The sequence below is a fragment of the Phyllostomus hastatus genome, unplaced genomic scaffold (assembly GCF_019186645.2).
Source record: "Phyllostomus hastatus isolate PE091 unplaced genomic scaffold, TTU_PhHast_1.1 phas_scaffold_21, whole genome shotgun sequence".
Classification (NCBI taxonomy): domain Eukaryota; kingdom Metazoa; phylum Chordata; class Mammalia; order Chiroptera; family Phyllostomidae; genus Phyllostomus; species Phyllostomus hastatus.
In genome coordinates, this window is record NW_025334017.1 from 43,369,237 (window position 1) to 43,381,752 (window position 12,516).

At 46.0% G+C, this 12,516-nt stretch overlaps 1 protein-coding gene across 1 annotated transcript in view; it reads right to left on the reverse strand.

The window, feature by feature from the left end:
* Positions 1 to 12,516, reverse strand: part of ADCY8 (adenylate cyclase 8) — a 158,142-nt gene that overhangs the window by 41,979 nt on the left and 103,647 nt on the right. The window contains exon 9 of the mRNA XM_045861149.1: positions 3,376 to 3,476. Within this exon, the coding sequence (XP_045717105.1) occupies positions 3,376 to 3,476 (101 nt within the window). The remainder of the gene's footprint in view (positions 1 to 3,375; positions 3,477 to 12,516) is intronic.

Below are 12,516 nucleotides of genomic sequence, written 5' to 3' on the forward strand. Positions count from 1 at the left end.
AATTGGGAGCTGGATTCGAGGCCTGATCAGACTTAGGTCTGAGCTCATGAGGAGACTAGAAGCCCGCAGAGTTCTCCCGCCAGGAGAGACAGTTCTCTCTCCTCTTTGTGCTGATACGTCCTTCCCTGCTCACTTCCGGGAGCCATTCATTCTCTGAGAGTTGGAGAATAATGGTATTTGATTCTATGATATCTTTTAAATTTGCAGCTTGAATAATTTTATGATATATCCACTCACCTACTACCTGGTGATCTTATGACATAGTTCATGCAGGGAAGACAGAAGAAAATACTTGTTTCTTTCCTTTTTTTCACTAATTTCCAAGATAAGCAATTAGTTCTCTATCATTCACTGAAAGTTACCAACCCATAAACTCATAAAGTTAAAAATATTTGCTGGATTTTGATCAAATGTTTTAACAGTTATCCATACTGAAGCTCAAATTATTCCATCTTTGGGCAGTGGGAGGTTCCTCAGTGAGCCTCTGGGTCCTTTGGACGTGACCAGTGGGGCTGAGGGCTTCCTTGCGTCCTACCTGGGCAAGATGTTCCAGACTCATCTTGTACAGTTCCTGCCCCAGCCCTAGAATCACACATTTCTCAAAAACTTTTAAAAATAAAAATGGTGATATGTCACCTCAAGACCACAATCGGGCCCCTAGTTATGCTTATGTACTTTGGGTTGGACATTCTTTCTAGAATTTTCCACATTTATGTTTCCTTTTAGTGTTATGTCTCCTGAGGCTTTCATTGCTATGAAAATTTTTGGATTTCTTTCTGATTTTAAAAATATTCTTCCTGCCATCTTCTGTTTCTCGTAAGGTGTTATTGCTGTGTTTAAGTGTTCTGAGTTTCCTCTTTCGAAGTCTTCACTTCTGAAATGCATCTTTATTTTCATTTCCTTCCTGAACTCTCTTACCAAGTGTCTAAGTTTTCCTACTGCTGATTGACATTATTATTTCATGTCTTGAACCACATTCAGTGCTTAGTTCCTTTCAAAATGGTAGGTTAAACTTTTGATATATGTCACAGGCATGTCTTTTCTAGTGCTTTTATTGATTATAAGGCTAAAAGCAACCTTTTATTCTCTTTTAGGAGTAATAATTTAGTATGGGATTGCCAACCCTATGCTTTGTTGCAAATTTTTGTGTAAAATTAACTTCGCTGCACTTTTAGGAGAGGCGGGGTGCAGGAGAATTTATGTTTTAACTTCACAGAGCCCTTTTTTCAATTGTTTTCGTGTTGTGCTGAACACATGATGGCTAGAGTCCCTTCCCGCGTTTTCCTGGACTGTCTCTCCTTCCCCACTGTCCTTATTGCAAGTGGCTGGGACTCCACTCACACAGTTCCTGCCAGGATCTCGCCCCGGGAGGGAGGGAGAGGTGGCTGACCTATTTCAGCAGTGCAAGGCATCCTGGTGGTTCCCCTCTTCAGCCCGTGAACCTCTGCACTCACCGGATGCTGGACTGGGCAACACCCTCCCACTTCCAGGTGCTTTTCCGGTTTCTCCCATGGCCCTTCCCAGGGACTGTCTGTTGGCCACAATGGGGGCTCTTTTGTTTCCAGCTATGACAGACGCCTACTTGCTTCTTTGTGAGTCCTCCCACGCTTGATATCACACCAATCTTGGGGCTCTTGGGAGACTGGCCACTTCCACTTGGAATTTATGGGGCTACCACATTGCCTGTTTTTATTCTAAATATAGTCCATGAGGTTTTTTTGTTTTGCTGGCTAAGTGCTCAGGTATCTGGGCATTTGGAGAGATTCAGAAACATGGCACCACAGCCATTGCCTCCCTGGAATCCTCTCTCCTTCCAGTAACCTAGAGCAGGCCAGACACTGCCTTGCCCCAAGTGTTAGTTAACTTGGACATCTTCCCTTCATAGGGTCATGCTATTATCTTACTTAAAACTCTTCAGGGCCTCCTTCCTGCCCCCAGGATCAATTCTAAGTTCCTTAAAGCAGCACAGTGGACATTGGACTTCTGCTAGGCCACTCTTTCCTCAACCATGGCACCCACAGCCTCCTTGTGCAAACCCTTTATCCCAGACTCTCCTATTTCCTCACTGTTCTGCAAGCACAAGGCCTTTCCCATCTCTGTCTCTCTGCCCATGCTGTTTTCTTAACTGGGAGTGCTCTTCCATTCATTGTCTCCCTCTTGTACTCAGCTCGAGATAGATCACCTTTTCTGTAAACTTTGCCTTAAACCACCCAGTTGGAATGGATCCGTGATGTTGAGACAAAGCAGCTAAATAGTTAAAAGCACAAAATTCTGTCTCTGTGTCCGATTCCCATCTCAGCCACCATGTAGACACAGGACCTTGAAGGAATCCTTACCTACAAAATGGGAAGTAGAATGCGGCCTCACTTATGGGTTATTGCTGAGGCTTTCCTGCTACAACCATGCAAAAGATGGAGGAGTACTTTCCCGGCATGCAGTGAGAGCTCAGTGCTGGGGAGCCAGTGCTAATTTTTCTCTCCTGCTAAATGACGTCTTAGAGGATGCAGACCTCCTCTTGAAAAATTGTTCCATTCTTGGGGGCCAGCATGTTGCTTTGCGTATATCAGACATTTAACCAATATCTGCTGATGCTATTTTTAATCATACGAAAGAGAAAAATTCACGGTGAGTTTGGGATACCTGAGAAAAGAGATAGAAGCCACCTCACAGTGCAGGAGAGAGCACAAGGCATTGCCAATGGACGAACCCAGAGCTGGGTTCAGAGGTCACCTGTACAACATCCTTCTGTGTCTGATGGAGTGTGATGAGCCCAGACTCTGGAGTGAGACTTTCGGGGTTGCAATCCAGGCTGTAACATTTTTTAGCTGTCAGACACTGTGCAACTTACTCCATTCTCTGAGCCTCAGTTCTCTCATCTTTAAAATGGGGACAACAATGCCTCCCTCCGAGGGTCGCCATGAGGATTTCATGAGTTACTGTATGTAAAGTATTTGGAACAGTGACAACCCACATATGGATGTTTGCAGTATTATTCAGGTGCCAGTTTTGCTGACCCCAGAAGCTGTGATGCTGTATCTATGAGCAACAAAGGAATAGTAAGTGGGAATCGAGGCTGTTGCCTTTACTTTCTGCATTCGTGGGCAATGCCACATAAGAAGGAGACCTATTTTGATTTTGGTTCTTGTGTCTTTTTAGATTGGGGGAAAAAACTCTTGCCTCGGCAGAATGATGGGATTATGACATGGAGTAAAACCACCAGACTAGACAGTGACATTGTCGAACATTTCGGTATGGGTCCTGGATCCCGTTATGTCAAGTTCCGACCCCGTGAAAAGGTCAGCTGACAGGCTCCAGGTGAGGGGCCATCAGCTCACAGAGAAATTTCACCGGGTAGCTTTGTTCTGTCATATTTACCTTGAAGAAGGAAGCAAACTTTGTATGGCCGTGATAAACAGAAGAACGATAAACGCACAGACCAAGTTTGACTTGAACACTTCGTCCCTCATTTGAGAATACTGTAATTAAAAAAGAAGGAGAATAAATTACTTCCCAGTCGAGTTGGGCATTTGGAAGAGTTCAGTTTTACCAGTGTTTGGAGTTGGAGGGAAACAGCAGGAAGAGACAAAGCAAATAAAGATTTCTTTTTAAATTAATAGGAACCCATATCGAATGAGACCCTCCACAGAGGATGGTCTCCATCCCGCCCTCCCCCCTGTCGGCGGGAGCCTGGGAGGAAGCACATGTCCTTTCACAGCCAGAGGGCCCGGGAGAGGGGCTTTGCCTGAGCTTTCTCCTCTCTTCTCCCTCTGAAATAGCATCATTTTAACAAAACAGAAGAGCACACACCCACATATTTAGCAAATCAAATTCACATTGACTTTCTCCATGAGTAAACTTAAGTCACTGAAGGATCTTGCTCCATTTCTTGTTTGGTTTAGGGACACAGGGAAATCTTTTACTGGAGAGAGACGTTCCGCCTCCTTTTTCATGAAACTATTGAAAAACACATTCAGAGACTCTTGGAACAAAAAGTAGCCCAAGAGATCCCCAGCGAAGGCGGCCCTTTCATTTCGTACAAGGGAAACCAAGACTGATTGACCAATAAGCCTGGTGCCTTCCGCGGCCCGCTTGAGGCGGCCCCGGGGGACAGCGATAACTTTATTTTGATTATCCAGAGTACTCAGTAATGTCATTATCCAGCCTTAAAAGCTTCTGGAAGGTCAGCACCGAATGCATACTTGCCTTAGTCCTGCCTAGTTTTCTGAATCATTTAGGAGTCATTAAACTGAGGAATAATCCATTCAGAAGGAGGAAAGGACTCTTAAAACGGAAAAAGACCTTAAAATTAGTCTAATCCAAGCTCCTCCTTTGACTTTCCTGCCAGAGAGGCCTAGGAACTGGCCACAGGTCGCATGGCATACAGGTCGGTTTTAGAGGGAGGGGGCAGATAGCGAAGCCTGGCTTGGGAATGTCGTCATCCCTGACTTGAGTTTTACTTTGTGAAGGAAGCCAGTCCATAGAGCTCTGATCATGCCTCAGGCTCCCTGTCCCAACACCGGGGGGAGGAGGTTATGGTCAGGTCAGTGAAACATCAGTCCAACCTCTTGTTGGTATGGCAGCCACAATCAACAGGTGTGTGACTTTTGTTCCCTGGCCTATTTCTGGGTGTGGTCTGGGTCTCAGATTGAACTGATGGCTCGTTGTCACGGCTGAGATTTGGGGAAGGGCCATGGTCTGCAGCGGGCGAGCTCCGTGAAGAAGCACGATGCTGCTCAGAGATTCACACTCAGTGCTGTGGCCACAGGGCCCCCTCCACCCTCCTGTCCGGAGGCCTCTGTCCATGTTCGGACGACCTGCTGGTATCTGGAGGGGAACCAGGAACATGCTCTGAAGAATCACTGAAGCCATCCTCACTCCCCAGGACTCCATAGAAAACCCACGTTACTAATAACTGCAAAGGGCACCACCTATGAAAAGGGCGCAGTCATAGAGACCCCCACACACCAGCTTGAAAAGAAATGAGTTAGCCACAAAGCAGTTACTTTGAAGGAGAACTGTCTGAATTCCTCTTAACAACCAGTTGCAATGGACCAAATTATTCTTTTTTTGGCTGACTGATTAATTTCAAACCAACTTGGCTATCTAGATTTGGTCATGATAGTTTTGAAACAACACTAATAATTTGTAGTGTGCTTAGTCCCTCTCTTCCTCATTTTCTTCATCTTCACCATTGTCATCATCGTCATCAACTCATCATCACTCTCATCATCACAGCATCCTGGAGTGGAGAGGGACCACTGCTTCCAGGAATCCTTTTCCTAACATCCCTGATATCGCCTATTGCTTATCTCCAGGTAACCTTCTCTGCTTTGTCGGAGGGTGTGGGTTTCTTTTCTCTGAGCTGGGGCAGGACATCCCCAGGGTTTGAACACCTTCCACTTGAACACGCCTAGTGCCTGAGAGCTCACTTCTTTGCAGAGTGTTTCTTCCATCATTATCAGTCCACTTTCACTGTGGAAAATTCCTCCCCTATAGATCCCACACCCAAGTCTCTGACTCCTTTCCTGAGTGTTTCTTACTTTACAAATGTTATGTGATCCTCATTCGTCCAGACTAAAGTGGCATAAGATCTAGCATTTTTCATTTTCTGCTGGTGGCAAGCTGGGGGAGACCGAGTGGGAAGACTGACTTTGCCTCCAGATCTCCCACTGTCAGTGTTTCATGGTGAGCCGACACCTGGAGGCGGTACCTGAGCCAGCTGTAGTGGGGTTCACACCAACTACAAGGGCTGCCTTGAGAGCACAGATTAGAATTTGATTATTATTATTTTTCAGTCTGTAGGGTTTTGGTTGATCCAGGAAATGGCCATAGTCTAATGCAACAAGTTTGAGTGATAATGACTGGTAATTTGGGAATTTGACCTCTGTTCTTATTGTTAAATTCATAAATTATATACCTACCACAGTGTTGGTGCTACGCTGTGTGCTGGGCATGGATGATGTCATTTAATTATGACAACACGTTGAGGGAGATCCTATTTATCATATCCCCATTTTGCATATAATGAGATCGAGGGTTAGAATAGTTGAGTAACTCAACCAGGACTTTACAGATTATAAGGAGGGAATTCAAAGAGTTTGACCCCCTCAGCATAAGGTCTCATTGGCTGCTCCATCTAGCACTACTTTGCTATTTGCCAGGTAAGTCATGTTCATTGGGCACACAGTAGTGTGTCTTGGTATATTTCAATGCTGTGGTTTATGATACAAAGAAATGAAAGCTTCCACCTTAATTTGATCATGATGAGAATAGGGTTCCCTTCCTAGGAAGTGGGACAGGAGAAACTTGTGTTCCATTTTGTTCACGCCTGGGGACGTTGGCCCTGGATTCTCTTGGGAGGCATCTTCAGAAAGCAAATCAGAGCCTTGAGGATCCGTGGGTCCCTGGATGTGTCACAAGGAAGCCTGGAACACAGCTTTGGCCACGCAAGGAAGAGCCTCTTCTGGATTCATCAGCCCCAGAGGGACGACCGGGGAAGCTAGCTCGTAGAGGTGAGGGAGAGTTTCCAGTCTCCTGTGTTTCTGTGTCTCAGACAGGCCTGGAGAATCTCCCTAGGTGCGTGGGAGGGAGGTCACCCTGCATGCCCAGGTTGTCCCCGTGGACGGTGACGTACAAGGTACTAACTAAATCTTTACATCTCTACAGGATGTAGTTATCTATCTAGCTAGTGGTCCAAAGTACAACCATACTTTTGTCCAAGTGTGCATGTGAGATTACAAAATTGTATAGGTAGAGTAGATTGGATTTCTCGCCTTGGTCTAACTCATCTTAAGGCCAATTTCACTCAGTAAAATCTCTCAGAAAGGAACCGTTCACTCCTGCCTGCATGTTTCCAATGATGGAGGAAATCATCCTCTCACTTGAGAACCCATTTCATCTTTGGATAAATCTAGTTTGCAGAGAGATAATTTTCTAGCATATCTTTCATTAGTATAAATTAATGTTTGTTAAATTAAAGAAGAATCTCAGCCGGGACCATCTGCTCATTTTCACAAGTGAGGGAATTTAACCTCATTCTTTTGTGAAATTCTTCATTATGTATCGCGGCAGTGGCTAGAGCATCCTTAAATTAGACCACTGGGGTAAAAGGCATAATTGCAATGAAAGTGCGAGGGACTAATTTGTAGTCATTTCCTATTTTGAAACAGACTGTCTCCCCTGGCTTGGTGTCTAGTGTCTAGCCACAGTCATTATCGGGAGCAGTTCAATGGGGGACAGGGGTGGCGAGGAAATCTCTCACTGGCGTACTTCTTCCCAAGCCACCGGACTTCGGTACGAACATAGGTTGCCTCGTGTTCGGTAGACTTGCCAAGAAACTCACCAACACACGTAAGATGGACAGCTTCGGAAGTGTGAGGCTGGAACACGTCACTCAGGGATAAAAGGAGACCCTTAATGGCAGTATGTTTCCTAAGGCTATGCTCCTCCTTGGTTGTGTGTGTGTGTGTGTGTGTGTGTGTGTGTGTGTGTGTGTGTGTTTGAGGGGGTGTTTGACGGATGCACGAGCATTCCAAGCAGAAGTTTACAAAGCTTCCATCCCACCATTCTTCCAGCTCCCCCTCCCCCAAGCCTCCCACCCTTGGAAGGAGCACTCTCCCTTTCTTGACTCGTCCGTTCCCCAAGCCAGGGTGAGGCCGTGGGAGTGACAGTGACCCCCGTGCTCCTTGCCAGGAGCCCCTGGTTGCAGACGATGGTGATGTCTATACAGGAAGCACGAAGCTTGCTTCGAGGACTGCACCGATAACCTTTGGGTTGAAATCTTCATAGTTCTACCATTGTAGATGACACTATTGCAGATGGCATGGGCTCTTCTGGCTCTGAGAATGCTGGCTTTGTGGGACGGGAGCTAGCTAACCAGTCTGATAAAAAGGCAAGTAAAATGGCCATTGGTTACATTTGTCTACCTACAGGGAAGTAGAAATAGCAGTAACTTTACAAGAAAATATCAAGAATATAAAGGAATCTGATAAAACCACTGCTTGAATAAGGGGTGATACCCCCCCCCCCCCACCCAAGGCCCTTATAATCTGCCCTTCCTACCTGAAGGAGGTGGCCTAAATATTCTTACTATTTTGGGTCTTACTAGAGCAGCAAAGATATGACAGTAACCCCAGCTCACAACAGAATAATTCCTCTAAAAAAGAAGGTCATGAAAATGATAGGATAGTGTCTGATTCAGGAAATGAGAGAGAACACCCAAGACCATTGGTTCGTGCTCCGTGTTCCTAGCTTCCCACATCTAAATGAGAAGTGCAGTGTTTTGACAAATTCTGAATGTCTCCAGAAAGAGAGAACATGCATTTTTTTCTCCTCAGTGCCTGATTCCGGAGTCCAACATCTTAATCTATCAAATGGAATGATTCCATCAAATAGAAGGTGGAATGAACCCATTTTAATTCATTCATTTGCCTAGCTTCCTTTGCTTTGCCAAATTCTTTAATTATCCTGTCCTACTCGTAACCCCAATAGGAGTTGATAGGAAGAAGAAAGAAGCGTTTCAAAGTTCACGATGCTTTTTTTTTTCTGAGATCTGTTAAGCCTCCACTTAACTTTGAGTTCCTTTATGAAGGACAGAGAAAACAGAGAAATTCTGAACAGAGATAAGAATCCACTGAACTCAACTAGAAGATGATCTAAGGGCTCCCTTGTGTGACCAATCCTCGTGTCTATGTGGCTGCCGGCAGGAAAAGGGCAACATCAAATGAATGTGCTGAAAACACTGAGCACAGAACTGGATTCCCAGCAAGCTCTGTCTCTGGTCTGCAGTGTGTGTTTGATCAGTATACACCTTCGTGTGTTAATGCTAACATTTAGGTGTCCGTGAACGTCAAGGCCCTGGAGCCCTGGGATACGAGACATGTTACCATTGTTCCTGCTCACCATTCTCAGTGAAGCCGGTTTTTGAGAGAGCTCCAGAAGTGTGGGATTTCTTTCAAGTGAGGGTTCAGCCTCGCCCAGATTTGGACTGGCACAGGATCCATCGGAAGAAGAGGGAAAAGAACTATTGCATCTATTCGAACATCGGTTACATGAGTGTTTTGTCTTCTAACTTTTGTCCCCGTCTAACGAGAGGCAGGGGTTATGATGATCACCGTCCCAGCGAGATCACCGTGCCCGTCAGCGGCAGGGGTGGGGTTCGTCACAGCTACTCAGTAATCACGTCCATGTTTCTTGCTTTTTCACTGAACACCAAACATTTGTAAGATGAATGGAGCTCTTGTATGTGTGTGGGGGTGTTCATCTGAGTGACAGGAAGCTCTCAACCTGTCACTATCTGAGGATGATTCATAAATTAATCAACCCTCCAGCATACCCTCAGCGTGGGCTCTGAACAATGTCTGTTTGATGCCTGAGGCCAAGCTTCTAGGATCTTTGTGAACCTTATGAAGACACACCTTCTGGGTCTCTCTGAAGCCATAGTGACCTTGAGTGTAGACCTGGGACCTCCTGGTGTGACCTCACGCCTTCAGGCACGAGGTGGGCGACTAGCCCAAGCCTTCACAGGCAGCCGGAGACAGAGAAAGGTGGCTGGAGACTCAGGACCAGAGAAGCCCAGAAGAGTTTTCTCAAAATGTAGGCCCCCGCTCCTGCAAAATCAGAAGCTTGGGGCACAGAGCGATGGGCACTTTAAACAAGATCCCAGGTGAACCTCAAGCTTGAAAACGATTAGCCTAGGACAAAGAGGCTTCTATTGCTGAAATTTGTAACTGTGACAAAGGAGGTCTTTTCTTTTTAAAAGTTTCAGAATTCAACAGAAAGATCCTATCATTGAAAGACGGAAGGAAATCTGTCATCATGGATACGGTCTGACTGAACACTTACTCCACTAAAATGCCCACATCAAACATGTAAGTTCCTAGTTAATTCTGAAGCGTATGTTGGACATATCTCCATCTCTATTCAGAATGGAAAAGTGGCCTCATTCTGAGGTTGGTCACAGTGTTCCTGCAACACTAAATTGAATGAAGTCACTCCAAATAAGTGTTTCTATGGTAATACGCTTTCTCAAAGCACTAAAGGTTTTGAATTGGTTTTAAGTAATTATAATTCATTGCCTTCCTCATCCTAAGCTTCGTTCAAAGCCTCATCCTGGGAGAGAAGTAAGAACCAGAGACTGGGAGACATCCCCTTCTTGTGAGTTAAATTCTTCACCATACAGAGAATGTTCGCAAATCAGTAAGACAGAAGTGAGCGCAAGGAAAGACGGCAGTAGAGACGAATGTGCAAATCACAAAAGAACTGGAAAGACCAGCACACAAAAACATGTACCTGAAGACACCGACATCAATGATAATTTTAAAACCTGACAGGCAGATCCTGCTGGTCTCTTACCAAGTTGGCAAGTCTAAAAAAGTATAGGCACAATTTATTAAGGGCGATTTCAGAATGCACATCAGGTATTCAAAAATGTGCATTCTCTCACTCCCATTTTTAGGACTCGATCTGAAGAAGGCAGTTAAGCGTGGATGTGTGATTAAGTATGACACTGGCCATCACCATGTAATGTATAATTAGCGGTAGTGAAAAACCGAGGGGAAACAAGCCAACAACAGTTTAGAACAAGCAATGGAATAGCACGCAGTTGCGAAGTAATTTCTATGTGACTTCATACTTAACCCTGTGGGGAAGAGCCCGATGCACTGTGGGTAAAGTGGTCCCGTTTCAGAAAACAAGTAGCGGAGATGTGTGTGTGACATTGCACTCGTGAAAGATGAGAGTGACCGATGCCTGTGTGTTATTAGCACTGGGCGATTCTCCTGGCTGGAAGGTCACTGAGATACCATTCTCTTCTTTCTGCCATAGGTGCATGGTATAAGCTTTTATTCTGGAAAATGCGTCCTTTTTTGAATAAGAAAGAGTCATATATAATAAGAGAAGAAGTCCACCATGATGGACAGCATTGGACCAGCCTGTCTTGTTTCCTGAATCTCTTTAGTGGAGTTCTGACTTTTGTTTGCCCCTGAGGTCTGCAAGTTCCCTCAGCAAATGTTCAGCCGGAGACTGAGGGGGGGCAGAGGGTTCTTCTGTGAAGTCTGGAAGGACTTGGAGGGGACCTCTGATGCCTGGGGTAGGGCCCCCACCCGCATGCCGGGGTGCCCCCTGAAAGTCCTTGTGTGGTGGCTGGGCAGTGAAGATGTGGAGACCCACGCACTGATGCTGGCCTGGCCGCGGCCCGGGATCTGGGTCACCTGACTTGCCACTCACGCAGGGTGATTATTGAGAACAAAAAGGAGGTGTTACTAATAGTTGTATTGAAAATGGATGTAAACCAGCAGAGTCTCAGGCACACCAGGGCACGTGGTCACTTAGGTCACGGGGAGTCAGGGGCTCAAAGCACCAACTGCCGAGGAGAGGGGGAGCTGCCGACTCCCCCGTTTCAGAGGCGGAAACCAGGGGGCAGGGTGGGAAAACGTGCTGCTCGGACGTGGCCAGGACTCCTGAGTCGTGCGTGCGTACACTTTTCCGAGGCTTAACTCGGAAGATGCCTGCGTGTGCGCCACTTGGAAATGCCAAGGCAGGGAGTTAACTGGGACTTTATAGTCCTTTCTCCTGAAACGCCACAGCCAAGGAGTCAGATCAAAGCTGACCTGCATGCCCCAGCCCGTGTAGCTCAGCTGGTTGGGTGCCGTCCCACAGGGCAAAGGGTCACGGGTTCAACTCCCAGTCGGGGCACATGAGAGAGGCAACGGATCGATGTTTCTCTCCTATTCTTTCTCCTTCCTCCCCCGCTCTCTCAGAATAAATAAATACAGTCTTTTTAAAAAACTGACCTATGTCTCCTGGCTCTTAGAGTTCACTAAAAAAGTATTCTGAGCCCAGCTAGCTGCAGGGGTGAAGCAGTCTCCTCGAATGTTCTCCCCGGTCTGAGTCTTCATGCATCCCACAAGTGTTTCTGCAACCGCAGGAGGCATCCAAAAGTCCTGGTGCACGATGCGGTGGATAGCTATGCCAACTGTTACAAGCAGACGTGACTGGGAAAGGTCTGAAGGACATTTCAAAGGAGCTTTTGTATTCTCCAATTCACTAATAAAGGGGGAGAGCCAGGTGCATGGGTTCCCTGCTTTGTATATCTTTTTGCTGTTGAGACAGAGTGAAGCCTTTTCTTCCCCACAAAATTTCCCAGGGTGAGGTCATTATTTCCATTTCCACTTTTCCTTTTAGAAAACATGCTTTTATGGCGCAGACTTGCTCCCCCAGAGCTGGGTGGGGCAGTTGTCCAAGCCTTCGATGTCACGAATACCATACATCTTTTAACGATTCTAAGATACTTAACTCCCCACCTCCCTCATGTTGTGGTCTTTGAAATCAGATTGTTTTTGATATCTATGGAGTCTTAAACTTTGAGTTCCTCCAGAGAGGCCTGCAAATGCTCCTACTGGTCACCAGGGGGCAGTATCAACCAGGGATAGCTTTAAATATAAATTCTCTTACACCGGCTGTGAACTCAGGCAGCAAACCTACACGGACTGCTTTTTGAAGTTTAGATTCTTGGAG